The sequence below is a fragment of the Budorcas taxicolor genome, chromosome 14 (genome assembly GCF_023091745.1).
Source record: "Budorcas taxicolor isolate Tak-1 chromosome 14, Takin1.1, whole genome shotgun sequence".
Classification (NCBI taxonomy): domain Eukaryota; kingdom Metazoa; phylum Chordata; class Mammalia; order Artiodactyla; family Bovidae; genus Budorcas; species Budorcas taxicolor.
In genome coordinates, this window is record NC_068923.1 from 29,124,676 (window position 1) to 29,147,500 (window position 22,825).

Consider the following 22,825-nt stretch of genomic DNA (forward strand, 5'->3'; position numbering starts at 1 on the left):
CCAGGAAGCCTAAGTGTCATCAGAGAGTTCAGACAGAGCAGAGATCTCCTCCCTTGGGAAAAGATAAATGAAAGCTTGTAAAAGGAGACCCTATGACTCCTCCGAAAATGCCTAGGACACGTGGAAATGGAAAATCGTAGAATTCTTTCCGTTTCACCATAGGTGAAAAAAATCAACCCAACAGACCTGAACAAATACCTGGAAAAGGTCTGCGACTTTCTTGCCTCGGGCTCCAGCATTAACAATCTGCAAAGTGCTTGCATCAAAACGGGGAAAAGTGTTCTCAGTGTCAAGGTCTCAAAGACTTCTTGGGAAGGGGTAGACATGGCTTCGCCTTCCCTTTACAGTTTCCAGAGATTGGGTTCCGGCGGAAGCCGGGGTGTGCGGTGACTTGGCAAACGGCGCGGCTTCAGCGCTTCAATAACCCAAAGCAGGGCGCTGTGGTGAGGCCTGTGCCAAGCGAAGGGGGCCACACGCTGGACCATCATTCAGAACCAGCGTCAGATTCAGGTATGACGCTAGGGCGGGACGGGTGGCAGTCGCACTACCCAGCCCAGCGAGGGGCTCAAGGATCTTCCGTACCCCTCAGTCTGGACTCAAACGTGGCAGAGGGCAGGGCCGGCAGCCACGGCCTTCTTCCTACACCTTCAAGCACCGGAGGGCGTGAGGACCCGCGTGCACTCGCCTCACGCGGGAGCGCGCGCGCGCGCCCCGCGAGCCTGCGCACTGCGCCTGCGCAGCTCCGCCCCTTGCCCGCCCCTTTCCTTCGCCCCACCCTGTTACCCCCTACCCTGCCGCTAGGGGTAGTGGCGGCGGCTGGGGCCCGAGAGCGCGGCTCCTTTGAGGCAGACTTGAGGCGTGAGGACGAGCGCCGGCCAGAGGCTGGGAAAACCGGCGATAAGAGAGGGCGGTGCCGGAGAAGGGCGGTGCGTGGCTGACTCATCCCTCTGGAAGATAAGACTGACAGACGCAAACCCTTGCCGAACCCGCCCGCCCGCCCGCGCTGCTCCGGGTGGCTGGGAGGCGCCCGCCCGCGCCGCCAGCCCGCCCGCCAGCCAGTCTTCTCCTGGAGCGCTCTCCCGGCCCGGCCGCCTCAGAGAAAGTTTTCGTCGTCGGGAGGGACCGGAGGCGCCGCGGGCCTTCGGGGAAGGGAAGGAGGACGCAAGAGGAGGCTCCAGCCGCGCGGGCCGGGGAGTGCATGGTGCCCGGCGCCTCGGTCGCCTGTCAGGAGGACATTGGGGCGGGGTCGGGCTGAGGCCAGCTCCTTCTTTCCCGCGGCCTCGTCAGAAATCGCCCTCCCGGACTGCCGCGGGGTCCCCGCTCCTCAGCCCGCCATGTCCCGGCTGCTGCCGCTGCTGAGGAGCTGGACCGCGCGCAGCCTGAGGCCGGGCCCGGCCGCCGCCGCCGCGCCCCGTCCGCCCTCCTGGTGCTGCTGCGGGCGGGGGCTGCTCGCGCTCGCGGCCCCGGGAGGCCCCCGGGCGCTGGGCACCCACCCCAAGAAGGAGCCCATGGAGGCGCTGAACACGGCTCAGGGCGCGCGCGACTTCATCTACAGCCTGCACTCCAGCGAGAGGAGCTGCCTGCTCAAGGAGCTGCACCGCTTCGAGTCGATCGCCATCGCCCAAGGTAAGGGGGACCCGAGGGGGGCGATCCGGGGGGCCCGGCGCCCTCCTTTCCCCCGCCTGGGCCTGGGCCTGGGCCCCTGGCCGCCGCTCCCTTCGCCTTCCTGGCCTCGCGCTTGGGACGTCAGAGGAGGGGAACTTTCCGCCTCCTGAGTGTCCCCGGGGCAGGTAGGACAGGCGCGGATCGTGCCAGGCAGCCGGGGCCAACGCTTGGCTGGTTCCTCCCCAGCCTCAGAATCGGAGCTTCAGCCCCAGTTACCAACCGACGAGAATCTGATTTTGTTTAGATTTGCCGTGTTCACTCTCCCCCGCCCCCCACACCCCGCAGTCGTCCTGTCCCCTAGCTCGTGCTGCTTCTGGGAACGTGCAGCCGTGCAGGTGGCTAAGCCGACAGGCAGGAGGAAACTTTGTTGAATGGTTATCAAAAGATGTGTGGGTCCGAAAGAAGGGATGTTGCTTCTTAAGGCAGAGATACTCTCAGCTGCCTGTTTGTACACGCCTCCAGTTGGATTCATTTGAACAGCCGAAGGAAACATTTTCCTGGGAAATGGAAAGAGTGGAGTAGACCAGCAATAGCACATACAGACTGGCAAGTCAGTCCATCATAGGTTTGGTGCTACCCAAGTTAAACTCCCCTTGCTGTTGTTTCCTCAGAGGATGAAAGAATGCAGTAGAAAGGAAGGTATTTTTTTTTTTCTGGAAATCTGTGACTCTACAATAAAAAGCAGACTTCTGCTCAAAAATAATCTGGAATGGTGAAAACCAAGCTATTTTTAAGCTAACATGTTAAAAGAGGATATTTTTAAAACTAGTGCAGAATGCTGGTAGGTCAGAATTTGAGTCCAACTGAAAAAGCTAAAAAGTCAGAAAACCAGAGGAGGTGAAAGGGACCAGTGATCAATCATTCATTCTTAAAATACCTTTGCCAATTAAATACCCTGATACAAACAAAATACATTGCTGCTGTTTTATATTACATTCTGGTGTGTTTGAAAGTTGTGTTTTTTTTCCCCTTAGTTTATGCCTCTCCTCCTTCAGGGTTGGTAGGTAAATAAACATTTCATAGATTCCTTACGTTAAGAGCCCATTTATTTGGAAAAAGACGTTTCATTTGCCAGAGGCACTTGAAAGTGCTTCATTGATCTGTGGATAGGAATGGAGGAAAGAATTATGTACCTCATAAGCATGATTTTTCTATACTACTTTTTCAGAAACTTTTTATTAGTTGGGCCTTTTAACTGCTTTCTTTTCCTCAGTTCAGGGAATTGTGGAACAATTTATGGTATTGGATCATTCCAGACATTGTCTACTCACAGTGCTTCCATAGGAAAAATGTAACATCCCAATCAATTCGATTACTCAATATGTAATCATGATATTATATGAAGTCATAATCAGATATTAGCATATTTGTAAGCTATATGTGCACTCAGTGTGTAGTTTTAAAATAATAATTTCCAAAAATGTGACCATTGGAAAAAACTATAAAGACATCCATGCCAGAGCATTAGTTTTGGGAAATCTTTCTCCGCGGATAAGACTGTTTGAACTCACATTTGGCCTTTTCTAAGTAATTTCTTAGGAATTCTGCATTAACATTGTTTCAAGATTGGAGGGCCTTCTTAATATGATTTTATAACAGTTCATAAAAAGCATGTTCTGTGATACACATGGATAAATTTTACCTTGTATCTTATTGTTTTAGCACATGCCAATAGTATTGTGGTAGGAATGCTACATTTTCCAGTGAAGGTAATGCTTTAAAATTTAACATGGTTTTAAATGCTGGAAGGGACCTATAAATTTCAGTCAATGGAGATCAGTTAGTGCCAAACTTAATAATATATAAGTTACATGAGAGAGAAGTTGGTAATTTAAATTGTGTTTGTTCAAGATAAACAAGCAAGGATATAGGAAACAATGTAGTAGCCAATGCTTATTTGACTTATAAGCTAAACAATTGTAGAGTTTAAGTCAACTAATTTTACCAATGTTGATGACTAAATTAGTGCCCTTTGACTCATGTGACATTTATTGATGATGATGCTTTAATTTTTAGTATAGAATTAATTCTAATACAGTTTTCGATACCAGTCAGTGCATATAGTTTTGAGGGAGATAACTGGAATCAAAACTAGTAAATTACCCTATTCATTAACCATTTAAGGTAAAGAGATTTCTTATGTCAAGAATGCATACAGCTCAGTCTATTGCTGAAATAAAATTTTTCCCCAGACAAATGAAAAATTGTCATGTTTTTCTTTTATTGTTGCTTTTTGAGTGTTTTTAAATACTCAGCCTGTGTATTAAATGTGTGTGTACTAAGTGCACTTTCTAATGAAATAAATCATTAAAAGAGCTGTTTCTTATAATAGGAAATCATATGTTTTTGGAAAGCGTGTGCTTGGATGATCTAATGTAATGTTTTGGATGTGGTGTGGAAACATTACAGGAAAACATCTATGCTTTGAAATGGAAGTGGGTCTACTGCTGAAATATGTCACATTGGCCCTTATCTTTCTTATGTGTTTATCAGTAGGCATTTGATATAGTCTGTGGCAAGATAAAGCCTTATAATCAATTTGTATAGATAAAGCAAACTTTGTGGGATGTCTTGTTATTGTTAAGTAAGATATTGTGATTTTTAAATTACAAATTGATTTCCTCCAAGTTTTTTTAAAGTAGATGTTCAACCCACTGTCTTTCTTCCAGAAAGAGTCCATATTCTCCTGACAGTACATTGTTGTGCTGATATTATTACTATTGCCTTTTAATTTTACCTGAGCTTTTTAAAACAAATTTGTTTTCAAATTTCTGCAATTACTATTTCTATTTGTAATTATTTCTAAAGACATTTAAAATATCAATTTGCTTTTTAAATGAGCAGATTCATTGTATTAGTTATACATTCAATTCAGTTCAGTTCAGTTCAGTTCAGTTCAGTCGCTCGCTCAGTCGTGTCCGACTCTTTGTGACCCCATGAATTGCAGCAAACCAGGCCTCCCTGTCCATCACCAACTCCCTGAGTTCACTCAAACTCATGTCCATCGAGTCGGTGATGCCATCCAGCCATCTCATCCTCTGTCGTCCCCTTCTTCTCCTGCCCCCAATCCCTCCCAGCATCAGAGTCTTTTCCAGTGAGTCAGCTCTTCACATGAGGTGGCCAAAGTATTGGAGTTTACGCTTTAGCATCATTCCTTCCAAAGAACACCCAGGGTTGATCTCCTTCAGAATGGACTGGTTGGATCTCCTTGCAGTCCAAGGGACTCTCAAGAGTCTTCTCCAACACCACAGTTCAAAAGCATCAATTCTTTGGCGCTCAGCTTTCTTCACAGTCCAACTCTCACATCCATACATGACTACTGGAAAAACCATAGCCTTGACTAGACAGACCTTTGTTGGCAAAGTAATGTCTCTGCTTTTGAATATGCTATCTAGGTTGGTCATAACTTTTCTTCCAAGGAATAAGCATCTTTTAATTTCATGGCTTCAATCACCTCTGCAGTGATTTTGGAGCCCAGAAAAATAAAGTCTGACACTGTTTCCACTGTTTCCCCATCTATGTGCTGTGAAGTGATGGGACCAGATGCCATGATCTTCATTTTCTGAATGTTGACTTTAAGCCAACTTTTTCACTCTCCCCTTTCACTTTCATCAAGAGGCTTTTTAGTTCCTCTTCACTTTCTGCCATCAGGGTGGTGTCATCTGCATATCTGAGGTTATTGATATTTCTCCCGGCAATCTTGATTCCAGCTTGTGCTTCTTCCAGCCGTGTTTTTCACGATGTATTTTGCATATAAGTTAACTAAGCAAGGTGACAGTATACAGCCTTGACGTACTCCTTTTCCTATTTAGAACCAGTCTGTTGTTCCATGTCCTGGAATGCAAAAGTAGGAAGTCAAGAAACACCTGGAGTAACAGGCAAATTTGGCCTTGGAATACGAAAAGAAGCAAGGCAAAGGCTAATAGAGTTTTGCCAAGAGAACGCACTGGTCATAGCAAACACTCTCTTCCAACAACACAAGAGAAGACTCTACACATGGACATCACCAGATGGTAAATACCGAAATCAGATTGATTATATTCTTTGCAGCCAAAGATGGAGAAGCTCTATACAGTCAGCAAAAACAAGACCAGGAGCCAACCGTGGGTCAGATCATGAACTCCTTAGACTTAAATTGAAGAAAATAGGGAAAACCACTAGATCATTCAGGTATGACCTAAATCAAATCTCTTATGATTATATAGTGGAAGTGAGAAATAGATTTAAGGGACTAGATCTGATCGATAGAGTGCCTGATGAACTATGGAATGAGGTTGGTGACACTGTACAGGAGACAGGGATCAAGACCATCCCCATGGAAAAGAAATTCAAAAAAGCAAAATGGCTGTCTGGGGAGGCCTTACAAATAGCTGTGAAAAGAAGAGAAGTGAAAAGCAAAGGAGAAAAGGAAAGATATAAGCATCTGAATGCAGAGTTCCAAACAATAGCAAGAAGAGATAAGAAAGCCTTCTTTAGCAATCAATGCAAAGAAATAGAGGAAAACAACAGAATGGGAAAGACTAGATGTCTCTTCAAGAAAATTAGAGATACCAAGGGAACATTTCATGCAAAGATGGGCTCGATAAAGGACAGAAATGGTATGGACCTAACAGAAGCAGAAGATATTAAGAAGAGGTGGCAAGAATACACGGAAGAACTGTACAAAAAAGAGCTTCACGACCAAGGTAATCACGATGGTGTGATCACTCAGCTAGAGCCAGACATCCTGGAATGTGAAGTCAAGTGGGCCTTAGAAAGCATCACTACAAACAAAGCTAGTGGAGGTGATGGAATTCCAGTGGAGCTATTTCAAATCCTGAAAGATGGTGCTGTGAAAGTGCTGCACTCAATATGCCAGCAAAATTGGAAAACTCAGCAGTGGCCACAGGACTGGAAAAGGTCAGTTTTCATTCCAATTCCAAAGAAAGGCAATGCCAAAGAATGCTGAAACTACCGCACAATTGCACTCATCTCACACGCTAGTAAAGTAATGCTCAAAATTCTCCAAGTCAGACTTCAGCAATACGTGAACCGTGAACTTCCTGATGTTCGGGCTGGTTTTAGAAAAAGCAGAGGAACCAGAGATCAAATTGCCAACATCTGCTGGATCATGGAAAAAGCAAGAGAGTTCCAGAAAAACATCTATTTCTGCTTTTTTGAGTATGCCAAAGCCTTTGACTGTGTGGATCACAATAAACTGTGGAAAATTCTGAAAGAGATGGGAATACCAGACCACCTGACCTGCCTCTTGAGAAACCTATATGCAGGTCAGGAAGCAACAGTTAGAACTGGACATGGAACAACAGACTGGTTCCAGATAGGAAAAGGAGTACGTCAAGTTATACATAGCTATACAACAAATTGCCTCAGAGCATATTGACTTAAAACAAATATGTATTTTCTCATGGTTTCTGAGGATTAGGAGTCCTGAGGCAGCTTAGGGGGTTATTTCTAGCTCAAGGTCTCTCATCAAGTGTTAATCAAGCTTTCAGCTGGGGCTGCATCATCTGAAGTTTGGACTGGGGCTGGAAGAACCAGTTCCAAGAACAGTCACTCACATAGCTGTTGGCTAGAAGTCTCAATTCCTTGCCATGTGGATCCCCACAGTGCTGTCTGATTGTTTCAAGACATGGCAGCTGGCTTCTTCCAGAATGAGTGATTAGAGACCTAAGCTGGAAGCCACAGTATTTCATAACCCAGTCTTAGAAGAGCTAGTCCATCCTTTTTTGCCCTAGTTGTACACTATGGGAGATACTATATAGGATGTGAATACCAGGAGGTGGAAATAATTGGGGTCATCTTGGAGGCTACCTTGAATGCTTATTAACTTGTTGTAATTAATGATTGTTAGAGAATTACACAGAAAAGTAAGAGCTGGCTTTTGGGGAGGCATAAAGAAAGACACGATTTGAAAAAAGGAGCTTCTTAGAAAATATTTTTTTAAAATGTGTACTTATGTTATTTTAAAAATGAGATTCTTTATATATATATGCAAATAAATGGCAACCCACTCCAGTACTCTTGCCTGGAGAATCCCATGGAGGGAGGAGCCTGGTAGGCTATTAGTCCATGGGGTTGCAAAGAGTTGGACAGGACTGAGTGACTTCACTTTCAAAGGATGTTTTGAGGGGAACAGGGCAGTTTTTTTTTTATTCAATCTTAGATCCTAATCAGCTTGCATTGTTTTGTTTCTCTGTATAAGTGGTAATTGTATATGTTTAAAAAAATTTTTTTAACCATTTATCTGCATTCATATAGATATCCCATATAATTCTAAAGTTAATCTTGTAGTTCCCCACCTTTGTGATTGTTTACTTAAGGTATAATAAGGAGTTTTGTTTTGAGAACTTGCCATATAGCATACTTAGAATACATAAAAACAAAAATGACTTTTTCCTGGAGTTCAAATCCACTAGGGATCTTGGACTCTTAACAAGAGTATTCTCATTTTTGTCAACCCTTTGTATAGGATTATATAAGAAAGTAGCAAAGCTGTTAAGCTGTTAGCCTCTGGGATAAATTGAAGATAATCTTGGCTTTTGCTCAGAGAGAATAGGAAAGAGGGCAAGAAAACATTTCATACTCCAGTTTAACATTTGCAAGTAAAGATATTTCAGTGCCTTAGTGAAACAGTAAAAGAAAATAATAACTGGACCTCCAAGAGGAGAACAGATGAGGATATGAATTGTGGACTGAATCAGGAGGAGTGAGTCATCTCTAATAAGCTGGGAACTTCTATATATTGGCCCTGGATAAGTAAATGAAGCTTTGTTATGATCAGTTATTTTTCCAATATGGAAAGAGCCTGATTATGGCAGTATATCCCAACAGCCTTAATTATGAATAGTTTTAAGAGTTAATGAGCATATTGGAGTAGCCCTATAACTAGGGATTCTGCCTAGAAAACAGATAAATAGAATTTTTTTCCCTTCCATTATAAAATGGATATATTCTATTAACAATCTTTAATCATCATTTAACATGTAACTTGAGCTCTAGAGTTATTTGTGACATAAAACAGTGGCCATTGTGTTATAGCTCATGGTTTTATGGATCAGGAATATAGGCAGGGCTTAGCTGGGTGATTTGTCCCTTTCATGTAGTATCTGTGGGGGTCATGTAGTAAACAGCTGGCATATGAGCTAGTTACAGGATCCAAGATGGCTTCACTCACTTGTCTGGTACTTTGTTGGACATGACTGGGAGTTTGGGCTCAAATGGAACTACTGACCAGTGTAGATGCATTTGATTTCACCAGCATGACAGTCTTAAAATGAATCAGTACTCCCAGAGAAAATGTTCCAGGAGAGCTGAGTAGAAGTGGTAAGACTTTGTATCAGTTTCCTATTGCTGCTGTAACAAATTACCACAAATATAGTGGCTTCAGTTCAGTTCAGTCACTCAGTCCTGTCGGACTCTTTGCGACCCCGTGAATCGCAGCAAACCAGGCCTCCCTGTCCATCACCAACTCCTGGAGTTCACTCAGACTCGCATCCATCCAGTCAGTGATGCCATCCAGCCATCTCATCCTCAGTCGTCCCCTTCTCCTCCTACCCCCAATCCCTCTCAGCATCAGAATCTTTTCCAATGAGTCAACTCTTCGCATGAGGTGGCCAAAGTACTAGAGTTTCAGCTTTAGCATCATTCCCTCCAAAGAAACCCCAGGGCTGATCTCCTTCAGAATGGACTGGTTGGATCTCCTTGCAGTCCAAGGGACTCTCAGGAGTCTTCTCCAACACCACAGTTCAAAAGCATCAATTCTTCGGCACTCAGCTTTCTTCACAGTCCAACTCTCACATCCTTACATGACCACAGGAAAAACCAAAGCCTTGACTAGATGGACCTTAGTCGGCAAAGTAATGTCTCTGCTTTTGAATATGCTATCTAGGTTGGTCATAACTTTTCTTCCAAGGAGTAAGCATCTTTTAATTTCATGGCTGCAGTCACCATCTGCTTAAAACAACACAAATTCATTCGTTAGAGTTCCGGAAGTCTGAAGGCCAAAATTAGACAAGGGGCTAAAATAAAAGTGTTACCAAGGTTTTGTCCTTCTCCAGGCCCTAGTGGAGAACCTGGTCCTTGTTTCTTCCAGGTTTTGGCATGTGCTCGTTCCTGCTCACGTTAATCTCTGCTTCAGCTGTCACATCACTGACCTTTTTACCTTTCTCTTATAAGGGCCCTTGGGATTACATTTAGAACTGACCTGGATTATTCAGGATAATCTTTCTCTCTCAAAATCCTTAATTTAGTCACATCTGCAAACTCTGCTGTGAACACAGGTAGAAGGATTAGAATGTGGACATATGGTGGGGGGGCAGTAGTATTCAGCCTACCACAGATTTATGACCTAGCCTTGGAAGTCCCCAAATATCATTTCTGCTGCGTGCTATTGATCAAGCAAATTGCTAAGGCCAGTGTAGATTGAAGGGAAAGAAAATTAGAAGGGGATATTCTGTGTAGTAACCATAACTGATAACTGTAGTTTGTTCCTTTTTCTCAGTATGTGTAAAAATTAATCATTTCTGTTAGAAATTTTATATCGTATCGTTCTTCATTAATGTACACCAGTAACATATTGAATTTTTGGTTAAGACTTTTCAACATTCTGAGTGCCAGTGTAGTGACAGTGATTCCTTTGTTATGTATTAATATATTGATTTATATATATACATATACATATATATATATATAGATGTATAGGACCTTTCCTCTATATCAGGATTTCTCAACTTTGGCAATATTGACATTTTGGATTGAATAATTCTTTGTTGTGGGGGCTGTCCTTCACATAGGATATTTAGCAGCATCCCTGTCTTTTAGGCACTAGATGCCAATAGCCCCCTCCCACCCTCCTCACCCCAAGTTTTGTGAACCAAAAATGTCTCTAGATATGCCAGCTGTCCCTGGAGGAGACATTGAATGGGAGGAAGGGGAGGAATTTAGTAAAATAAAACCAGTCTGATCAACGGCCGTTGCTTCATATGAAATGCTATATTTCATATAAATATATAAATAGAAAAGACGATTTCTTCTTCACTCTTTGTCCCTGTCTCTCTCCTTTTCCTATCATCCATTGATACTTACTATTTTCAGTATATTCTCTGCTTCTAGCTCATTTCCTTCATTTTAGATTTATTTTTCTCTGGATAAGGACATAAGAGTAATTCCTCACCTCTCCATCAAATTCTTTGGGGCTTCCCAGGTGGATCAGTGGTAAAGAGTCTGCCTGCAAGGCAGGAGACTCAAGAGATGTGGGTTTGATCCCTAGGTTGGGAAGATCCCCTGGAATAGGGAATGGCAACCCACTCCAGTATTCTTGCCTGGAAATTCCTAGACAGAGGAGCCTGGTGGGCTACAGTACATGGAGTTACAAAGAGTCAGGCACGACTGAGTGACTGAGCACATGTTCACTATCAGACTCTTCACCTCATTATCATAAGTGAACTTTGCAATAACTGTTTTCCTTGATTGTGATGTCCTTTCACTTCTAAGTTCTTAACTAAATTCTAAAAGTTAGACACTTAGAAAATAGGACTTCAGATAAGTCAAACACTGCTATTGTTGAATTCACCAGTAATTTGGTGGTGGTCCTCTCAGTAGTGACTATTTGCTTACTTTTTATAGTAATTGTGACAAGTAAATTTTTATAAACAAATTTGTAGATAGGAAAATCGAAAGACTATAAAGTCCGCAGTGTTATAGGGTCATCCAAAGGGTCAGGCAGAACTAACGATAATGGATGACCTTGAAAGTTAGGGATGATCTGTTATTGAACCACTATTAACAATGACTGTTTTAGTTTTTCTAAAAATAATAATGAGTTTGCATAACTATACTCTTCTTTTCTGGTGTTCTTTGGCATGTGAGAGTATAAAGCTAACTGGAACAAATAGGGGCTAAATTCCTGAGTGCAGAGTTTATTAGCATTTTGCTAGTCAGCTGAATTAATTAGTAAAACTCTAGCCTTGTCCTTGACTCATAGGTTTATGTCTGCTCTAAGTTAATGAAAAAAACCACATAAAAGCAAGTAGTTACTTGTTAAAATATAATAAAGTAGTTACCTGAAACCATCTGGTAAATGAGAGACTCTTCTACACAAAGGACTTTGCAGGTAGCAAAATGCCATTTCTGTTAACCTCGGAAATATTTACTTTGACTATTTTTGATGGCAACATATCTGAATATACTGCATTTTTCTCTGCCTTAGTAAAGTGTATTGAGCACAGTTTTGCTTCTACCAGATGTCATAGTTTTCGTTTACTGTATTTTAATACAATGATTTTCTTTGGGGCTACTTACTTCTATTTGTAGATGCACTAGTCATCACATTCAGTGCCTCCAGAACACTGTGCTATTTCAGTTGACACGCTTTTCAGACTGTGTCATAGTGCTGGTGAAAGGTGTTGGATTTATTGTGCCTCCCCATCCTATCTCCAGTGCCCTCAGACTGTGCTACTCTATTCTCATTCATCCCTTGTGGTTGTGGTAAACTTTTCTGCTGTGTAAGGAGGACTGCTTCTTGGCATCTGTTACGGTTTCTAATGTCTGCTTTTTGTCACTCTTCCATGGTGTTTTCTTATTCTTATTTTTCTTTCATTTTCTCTCTCTCTCTTCACCCTTAGGTTTTTCAGTAGAGTTTAATCTTTTTTTTTTTTTTAATTTATTTATTTTTTGCTTGAAGGAGAAATGCTTCACCAACCTGAATCAGCCACAGGTATACCATATGTTCCCTCCCTCTTGAACCTCCCTCCAGCCTCCCTCCCCATCCCACCCCTCTAGCTCGGTTTGAGTTCCCTTAGTCATACAGCAAATCACCATTGGCTATTTTACACATGGTAATGTAAGTTTCCATGTTACTGTCTCCATCCATCCTGCCCTCTCCTTCCCCACCCCTTATATCCACAGTCTGTTCTCTATGTCTGTGTTTCCATTGCTGCCCTGCAAATAATTTCATCAGTAGCATCTTTCTAAATTCCATATATATATATGTTAATGTACATTATTTGTTTTTCTCCTTCTAACTTACCTCACTCTATAGAAATCTTGATAGACGTTTCAGTGACACAGACCACTGCTTTCTCTGTCTTTCCAGCTAGCCCATGGGGCCTATCATGCTGATACTGATCTTTGACTCTTCAGATCTCACATTGAAGAGCTCATATTTGTGCTAACATTACGATTATGGCCGTTCAAAGGATTGTTGTAAATATCTAAAAGGTACTTAGTTGAAGTTAGAATGGTGTTCTTTACTTGGCTTAATTTAGATTTTCTGTCTTCTTTCTGAGTCTTAGTATAGAGTATTTAGGGCATTAGGTTATTAAAACATTTGTGGTTTTAAAAATAGCATGATACTTTTGTAATATAGTTTCTGAATTTCTGTTGTATACTGGTTATTATATTTTATAGTAGACATCCCACTGCTCCCCTATTGCTGCTGCTGACACTAGTTTCATTACATTACTTAGCAGTTACTGAATATTTGCTATAGATATACTGAGCTAATTAAGTGGGTTTTCATGTAATTATTCTGTTTACTTCTCTTGGAGAGAGAATGAATCATCTCCATTCTCTAGATTAAGATGCTGAGGCTGAGGAGCTTGCCCAAGATCCTTAAACCTGTGTGGCAGAGTAGAGTAAGTAGAGTAAGTTTTTAGCTTAGCTTTGTTTGACTCTAAAATCCCTGTTTTTATTATTGCACCTTTTTAGATATTCACAGGGCTTTCCTGGTGGGTAAAGAATCTTCCTGCAATGCAAGAGACCTGGTTTTGATCCCTTGGTTGGGAAGATCCCCTGGAGAAGGAAATGGCAACCCACTCCAGTATTTTTGCCTGGGAGATCCCACGGGCAGAGGAACCTGGCAGACAACAGTCCATGGTGTCACAAAGGAGTTGGACATGACTTAAGGACTAAATAACAATGACAACAGATATTCATATTTCGGATTTTTAACATGCTGGAAAAAAGGTAACAACTTAAATGCTTGATAAAAGTTACCTGTGCTGGTAACATAACTTAGTCTACCTTTTATATGTTTACATAATATATACATTCAATACGAAAGCAAATATGGCATTGTTAGTTTTAAAATAAGGGAAATCAAAGCAAAGTCAATGTGCAAAAAGTTTGTAAATTGTGGGAGAATTTTGAAAAAGTCAAAAAACTAATATCTGGGACTTCCAACTGTCTTAATAGATCTCTTAACTTTCTAACTTTTACTGTAATTTTCCTTTAGATTTTTGAATGAGCTTTTAAAAAACATACCTAGCATACTGTTCAAAGAAAACCTTCCTAAACTTTGAAAATTTATTTATGTAACAAATATTTGTTAATCTACCATATCATAAACATGGTACTGGATATTGTGGGTGCATCAGAGAATTAATTCAGGAAAATATTCTCATGAAACTTACATTTTTGAGAGAGGAAAGATATGAGAAATAAAGTAAATAATGAAATAATTACAGATAGTGTGTGGTATTAGAAGTATAAACAGAAGGGCCTTTACTTAAAGGTGATCTAGGAAGGCTTTTGTTTAAGTAATATTTAAGATGAAAATAAAGGATTGAGAAGAAGCCATTCATTCAGACATAAAGGAAGAGCATTCTCAGAAGGAAAAGCAAGTGTCAAGGAAGGGACTTGGCGTGTTATAGAAATTGAAAGAAGGCAAATATGAGTGGAACTTAATGAACAAAGGGTATGGGATAAGATGTTGGTAGGCAGAAGCCAGATTAGTCAGGACCTTTCTGGGTAAACGATATGAAGGCCATTTAAACAGGAATGGAGTAATGGTATTTAAAGAGCCCTCTGGCTGCTAGGGTAGCAGAGTCAGACACAACTGAGTGAGCACACTGGCTGCTACAAGTTGGAGAGTGCAGTGCACAAGCTTGGAGACCACTTAGGAAGCTGTTACAGTGGTCTAGGCTAGCAATATTGGTGGCTGAGACTAGGAGGCCATGGAAATGAAGAGGAAGAGATAGGTTCCAAGTAGGCTTTTGAGAGTGATCTGATGGGACTCGCTGATGGGAAGGAAATTAAGGGAAAGGAAATAGTAAGTGATGACTTAGGTTTCTGACTATAGTGACTGAATAAAACATATTATTTACTGCAAGGGAGAAGACTGGGGAAAGAATAGATTTGAAGTTTTAGATACCTCTGTGAATATAAATGGAGATGTCAAGGGAGTAGGTGTGTGTGTGTGTGTGTATGTATTTATATGCTTAAATCTAGAGCTCATTGAAGTTTAGGCTGAAGATGTAAGTGTAGGTGTCAACAGTTGTGTATAGATGGAGAAGATCCAGGATAGAACTCTGAAAAACAATGATGTTTATTGGAAGGGAAGACGAAGATCAAGAAACATACATACACCTGTGGCCAATTCATGTTGCTATATGGCAGAAGCCAACACAATATTATAAAGCAGTTATCCTCTAATTAAAAATGAAGAAATTAAAAAGAATGAAAACTAGAGTGAGACTGAGAAATGTCTACAAAGTTAGGAAAAATAACAAGAATAGTGTATTCCAGAAGCTAAGTGAAGAAGAGAGCATTTCAAGAAAGAGGGGATGATCTGATGCTTTAGATAGTTCAAGTAAGAGGAAGACTGATGAGAGGGGTGGGTGCTGGGGGTATAGAAGGTTTATTGGATATAATAACTCGAAAGAGAGTGATGTATTTGTCGGTTTTGTAAGAATTATGTGAGGAGAAGCTGGATTTTAGTTGACTACGGAGGCAGTACCAATAAAGAAGAATTCAGCTCTTTAAAGGGAACTTTGGACGTGGAGGGCAGGGGGTGTTGGGCAGTATTATGAGTAGTACTGAGGTTATCTCTTTCGCCATCAGTCAGGAGTCTGAAAGTAATTTAAACATATGGTACTAGTTTACTCATTTTTTACAGAGTCCTGTGTAAAATTCTAGTTTATCAGAGAAAAATGTAAGCATGGGTAAGCAAATTACACCTCTTTTTAGCAGCATGGTGTAGAAAATATGCAGACCATTTAGCAAGTAATGTCTTTTCATTTCCTTTGGTAGGAAGCTTAGAGAAATCAGGAAGATGATTTGAAACTCCACTTTCAAATTAAATTACCACAGGACTAGGGGAAACATTTCTTTTCTTGAAATGTGGGACTTTGAGTGCTAAAACTGAATTAGTCTGAGGCAAAACCTACCCTAAGAGTGACAGTATTTTTGCCCTTTTCATAGATTAAGGCTTTGACGCATAGGAGAGATTGAAAAAGGGATTCAGATAGTTTCCTGTCCCTTCTGCAGCTTTTCCTTTCCTCTAGATCTGAACCACTGGACACTTTCTTAGGGCTCCCTCTGTTATCATTTGTGTCTGGTGAGATTTCTAGTGAAAGAACCTGCAGGAAGGTGCAGACTCCCACAGAGTATTCAAACTGAATCCTTCACACTGACTCACTGATCATCAGCCTGCCTTCACCTGTTCTCTTACTATTCTAGCCGTCTTTTTCTTACGGTGTCCGGTTGCATCTGTCTCAGATAAACATGTGCTGACATCTCCTTTGTCCTTGCAGGGGCCTCTTCTGTTTTGATTTAGGCCCAGCTATTTGTTTTTGTGACTTGAGTTCCCTTAAAGCTTAAAAATAAATCATAAATTTGAGTTTAGTTTGATGTTATTTCTCTGTAAGGGTGGGAGCAGTGCTCTTTGTAGCTCTCCGTATTCCACAGTGAAAACTAGAACCTGCTTCACGAAGTTTAATGTACATATAAAATCACCTGGGAATCTTATTGAAATACAAATGCTGTTTCAATAGATATGGGTTTGAACCTGAGTTCTGTGTTTCTGACAATTCTGTGTTTCTAGGTTTCCCAGTGGTTCAGTGCTACAGGTCCAGGGGGGCAATATTTTCTGTAACAGTATAGCAAGTGTTTTGTTTTCAAGGTGAGAAAGAGTTGAGGTCATGTAGATAAACTCAGGCATACTTGCATTTTGAAAGGAAACAGGCAAACAGGTGTGAGAACAATAATGTAAGATGTGGCATATTTTGTGAGCTTGCAAAATTTTATGTTTGTGTGTGAGAAAGACCTTATGGTTTCAAAAACATTATAGCATTTTTAATACTCAAAAGGGTTTGTTAAGGACATTACAGAAAGTGTGCATTGTTAACACTGATTTATAGTCATGCAGTGATCACTGAGTGATAAATGATGTATAATAGATTTATTCCTTGTTGCTCATCTCTTTTGCTTTTGCATTATTACCTTGAATATGCTGTTCATTGGTTAGTCTCATTTCTTTGGTAAACCATGCCCTCTGTCATATGTTTTTCTTCTGCTTTTCATCAGCCTGTTCTTTCTATATTTTCCCCACTCAATTTTATATTGCTTTTTTTCTTTTCTTTTTCAATTTTATATTACGTTTATTAAAACAACCTCAAGTTTCTAGAAAAGTTTCACATATAGTACAGTATAAGCTTTTTTTTTTTTTAAATTCTTTCCCCCGAATCATTTGGGATAAATTGCTGACATGATACCCTGTCATCCCAGGCACAGGGTAGATTACTTGGGAAGCAGTCTCTGAGACAAAGCTTAACACGCAAGGAGTTTATTGGGAGTGCTGTCTAAAATCCTCACCAGGAGGATACTTCAGTACTTTAATATCATGAGCTATTTTATGATATTAAAAATATGAAAGATAAAATGTAAGCTCTTTCAGACTTAGAAAAGAGTATGACAATTCCCCAAGGCATAGGAAAGATACTTGTTCCATACTGTAAGTTACAGGATGAGACAGAGTGCTAGACTATTGAAGCAACTTTTGATCATTTAACTTTTTTTTTTATGAAGAATAAAGCACTTTTTTCTAAAGGTCCTTGTTAGTTATTCATGAAGAAAGAGACAAAACCAAATTGAAGTACTGCTACAACATAACTGGTCGATAATCCTCAAAGTATAATCCTCACCAGAGCCTTGAGTGAGGCAACTTTCTTCAGCTGAGGCAGTCCCCTCACAAGACTGTCACTGAGGAGTGTCTCTCGGAAAGACTTCAGGCAGCTAGGGATTGACTGCATCACAGTGCCTACTACAGCTGGCTTCTATTTCCTACAAACAAGAACATTGTCCTATATAAGCCAGAATATGACATGGATAGATTCCTTCCCTCTTATACTCTGGTGTCATTCCAGTTTTCACCAGTTGCCCCATTGATATTCCCTTACATCATAAAGATCCAGTCTAGAACCATGCATTGCACTTAGATTTCCCTCTGTTTGAAGCAGTTTCTCAGTCTTTCCCTTGGCTTTCATTACGCTGATACTTTTGGGGATTATAGTCTAGTTATGTTGTAGCAGTACTTCAATTTGGTTTTGTGTCTTTCCTCATGAATACCTTCCAGTTAAGCATCTTAGGCAAGAATATCACAGAAGTAATTTTATGTTCTTTTTTCCATCCTGCCAGTTGCTCATGATTTTTATTTATTCCTGATGATATTAACCACTTCTTGGTTAACCATATCCTTTGAACACTGGACTAAGTAGTATCAGTCTGATTTATCCACTGTAGAGTTTCTATTTCCCTTTTGTGATTAGTATTTTGTGGGGAGGTACTTTGAGTCTATGAAATACCCCATTCCTCATCAACTATTAAAGTTATGAATTCATATCAATATATGTTCATAAATTCTTATTCTGTTTAATGGGTTACCGTTCATTACTTTCATTTTTGACCTTCCAACTGTCCCATGCTTCACATTAAAAAAAAAGATAATCAAAAGAGAATTGACCAAAAAAAGGGTGAAAAGTGGTAATGCTGATGTGATATTTTAATCAAATGTAAATGAGGTTATAGAAGAAATAGCTAACATTGGGAATATTCATACTGCTGTTGAACTCCTGCCATTTGAGAGACTCCAGATACTCAGCCAGAAGAGTTAAGAGAAGGCAAACTTACGAACATAAATGAGGAAAGTGAGAAGGTTGTGGTGAAAGGATGAAGACTTAGGGAGGAAGTGATTCTGGTAAAATTTTCACATTCAAGAAACTCTCTGAGCTATTTCATAATATTAAAAATATGAAGGGTAAAATGTAAGCAATTTCAGACTTAAAAAGGAATGTGGCAGTTCACCAAGGCATAGGAAAGTTGCTTGTTCCATATTGTAAGTTATACAATGAGAAAGTGCTAGCACTATTGAAGCAACTTTTGATAATTTAATTATTTTACAAAGAATAAAGCACTTTTTTATAAGGTCTTTGTTAGTTGTTCATTTTATATATAGCAGTGTGTACCTGTCACTTCCAAACCCTAACTATCCCTTCCTACCACCCTTCCTTGCTGGTTCCCATAAGTTCTTTCTCTAAATCTGTGAGTACCAAGAATAAAACACTATACTGTAATTCCAGTGTGTCTAATATTTTCAGTTACAAATATTTTAGTCAATCATTTTACTGTTTAAAAACTTTCCCTTTATAACTACCAGTAAGAGAATTTTTTAATGTTTTGAAAAGAAATTTAAAAATCACAGAACAATGGTGATTTTCCTCATCAGTTACTAAGATTGCTCTGCCACTTACATTGTCATTTTTATGTCCCCACAATATTGTATGAAGTGAAGACTGCCCATATACTAGCATGTTTCACTTCAAAATTTCATATACATTTAAAGTTTTATATATATTTATGTTATTGCTTGAATACATTGATTTAAAAATATTTTTAGCATGCAGGTATCCCAAACCTGAGATTGCCATTGTGAAGCGAGCGAAGGAGTTATCATCAGCAGAAACATCTGTTTTTATTATCTAACCCTAGACCTGGGGACATGATTGACTAATAATTGCATGTTTAATTGACTGAAAGATTGCATTTATGATCTTAAAAGGCAGAATCACTAATATTTAAATAACATATTTTAAATGTTGTTGAAATAACCACAGCAAAGTGAGACATCAGAAGCAACAAAGATTATGAATTTCTTTAGGATGAATAAGACAGAGGGACCACACACAGAGAAACCTTCAGAATATTCTAAGAGAAACTATGTTTCAGTAACTGAACTTCAGTAAAATACATTTTAAGAGTATATTCTTGAATAGTTTGAAAGTGTTATGTACGTTCATTGTAAGGCCATTCATCAACATTTTTATAGATTAAGTCTCCGTACAGTTTGATATCTGACTTACATTGTATGCTGTGGTGGTGGTGGAGGAGGAGGAGGAATTGTGTTGAGTGTGTGTGTGCGTGGGATGGAGGGAGAAATAAAAGTAAATATCTCTGTCCATATTTTATTTTTTGATTACTATTTAATATAGATGAATTGCCTCAGAAGTATAACACAATGTATGGAAAGGAATAAGAACTATTTTATGCACCAATTGAAATTTTGTAAGAAAAAGTTTCTTAGACTGTATATATAGTGTCAAGAGCAAAAGATAAACTGAAAGATCCTGATTTCTCAGTGGGGAGGCATGTAGTGTGTATGTACAAGCATACACACTTGTGTATATTTTAACGTATCAGTGCAGTACAAAAATCCTCCAATTTGCTCTACTTTGCCAGTTCTAATGTTATTCTAAAATTAAAAATTTTATCTTAGTGTGTATGCAGAAATTAAACATTTAATGAAAATGTCTTTTGGAGAAGAAAGTTTCAATTTTGGATTATTCTGAAGGTTGTATTTAAATAACCCTCATTTTTAAGACAATGTAGGGAAAAGGAATGATACTTATTCTATACATAATGGCAAATGATATCACTAGGAGGAAAAGTGCTACTGAACAATAACTAATAGGATTTAACCTGTCAGTGATTACCTTTTGAGACTCAGTCTTTAATTATGTCCCTACTCACTGTGTAGTGTGCTTCTTCATAAATGTTTATGTGGTACACCTCTATTTTTAAAATCCTACTAGTTATACAATAAGGAAGCAATATAGAGTCAGAATATTAGAGCTAGAAGGGATGCAGAGACCCAAAAACTTCATTTTATGTAACATGAAACAGAGATATAGAGGGTTTATGATGTAGTCAAGGTTTGGTGACTGATTTTATATGTATATATATGTATATCAGAGCAGGGATTCATGTCAAGGCCTTTGAGTTTATTATTATTATTGATTTGTTTATTTGGCTGCCCTGGGACTTACTTGCTTTGTGCAGGCTCTTAGTTGTAGTTTGTGGGATCTTGGCTACCCGATCAGGGATTGAACCTGGGTCCCCGGAATTGGGAGCATAGAGTTCCAACCACTGAACCCCCAGGGACGTCCTGGCCTTTGGGTTTTTAGTTCAGTGCTCTTTTCATGGTAATAAATTACTTTAGGGTTAGCAGGGGAGATTAGTGCTAGACTAGAGGGTATCCGATTTTGATGTTCTTGCAGGAGAAGATGCATGCACATCCTTCTACTCTGCCATCTTGACTTCTGTGCTGTGGCATGGCATCTAGTCACATTACATCTTGGCAAGTAGAAGGGAAAAAAATGAGAACAGTGGCAGATTTTATTTTCTTGGGTTCCAAAATCGCTGAGGACTGTGACTGCAGCCATAAAGTTAAATGACGCTTGCTCCTTGGAAGGAAGGCTATGACAAACCTAGACAGTATTTTTAAAAGCAGAGACTTCACTTTGCCAACAAAAGGTACATATAGTCAAAGCTGTGGTTTTTCCAGTAGTCATGTATGAATGTGAGAGTTGGACCATAAACGGGGCTGAGTGCTGAAGAATTGATGCTTTTGAACTGTGGTCCTAGAAGAGACTCTTGAGTCGCTAGGACAGCAAGGACATCAAGCCAGTCAATCCCAAAGGAGATCAACCCTGAATATACATTGGCAAAACTGATGCTGAAGCTGCAGTACTTTGGACACCTGTTGCAAAGAGCCGACTCATTGGAAAAGACCCTGATGCTGGGAAAGATTGAGGCAGGAACAGAAGGGGGCGACAGAATGAGATGGTTGGATGGCATCACCAACTCAATGGACATGAGTATGAGCAAACTCCAGGAGATAGTGAATGACAGGGGAACCTGACATGCTGCAGACCATGGGGTCACAAAGAGTCAGACACAACTAACTGAACAACAGCAACAACAAAGAGTATCCAGTTCTGAAACCAGCAGAAACCATTTAATTTTCCCATTCAGAAAATGTTTTATTTGGTAACTATAATAGATGAGTTGATTTCTTCCCCTCTCTTTCAACTTTGATGGATTTTTTTTTAATGATTTGTATGAAAAAGAATGATTTCTTAGAAGAGAAAAAAAGCAATTGGAAAAGGTATTAGTATTTTAGATAATTGCAGTTTTACTTCAGTTTCAAATATTAATGCCTGACCAATGTTTTGACAGTGTTTTATATATTCATTGTACAATGAATATATATATATATATATATATATAAAATGCTGTGTTTTCCTATCAAGAATTTACTCACTGAAGAGAAGTAAGACAAGAGGAAGAGAATCTGGGTTCTAGACACAGTTGTGTGTCCTTGAGTAAGCACTTATAAATAACGTCTCTGGACCTAACTGGCTAAATCTTTGAAATGGAGAAATAAGTCAGTACACTACTATGTGGGCGTAGTATGCATACGGGCTGGATAATTCTTCATTAGGAATGACTCTTTCTTGCATTGTAGGATGTGTAGAATCCCTAATACCAGTAGCATTTCTCAGTCATTGGTGGTGGTTTAGTGGCTAAGTTATGTCCAACTCTTTGTGACCCCACGGACATTAACCCACCAAGCTACTCTGTCCATGGGAGTTCCCAAGCAAGATTACTGGAGTGGGCTGCCTTTTCCTCTCTAGCGGATCTTCCCCACCCAGGGATCAAACCTGTGTCTCCTGCAGGCAGATTCTTTACCATTTGACCCATCCTCTCAGTCATTATCATATCCAAAAGCAACCCCGCATTTCCCAGCATCTTCTAAGTGAGGCACCATATTGAGAACCACTGGCAAACTGTTTCTAAGGATCCTTTCAGCTCTAACATTCTGCTAAACAATTCTTATTTCGGGAATGATTAAAAGGGGAAAAATGTAATACTGACTGAAAAACTCTTCTCCCTCCTAATATTAAGCAGTTTTATTTTTTAAATGAGTGTTTTCTAGTAATTTATGTCACCATACCCACACACATGTCAACCACTTATGATGTTCCAAGATGATTTTTTTAATTCACTTTAAGCTTTCCATCTATAATATAATGTACCCATGTTATAT

At 39.9% G+C, this 22,825-nt stretch overlaps 1 protein-coding gene across 2 annotated transcripts in view; it reads left to right on the top strand.

Moving 5' to 3' along the window:
- Window positions 1-1,070: 1,070 nt before the first annotated feature.
- The window catches only part of TMEM65 (transmembrane protein 65), a 61,240-nt gene continuing 39,485 nt past the window's right edge, over window positions 1,071-22,825 (top strand). For both annotated transcript variants that reach the window (XR_008200591.1, XM_052651766.1), the window contains exon 1: window positions 1,071-1,626. Coding sequence is in view for 1 of the 2 variants with exons in the window: in XM_052651766.1 (XP_052507726.1) it covers window positions 1,335-1,626 (292 nt within the window). In the remaining variant the exon portion in view is untranslated. The remainder of the gene's footprint in view (window positions 1,627-22,825) is intronic.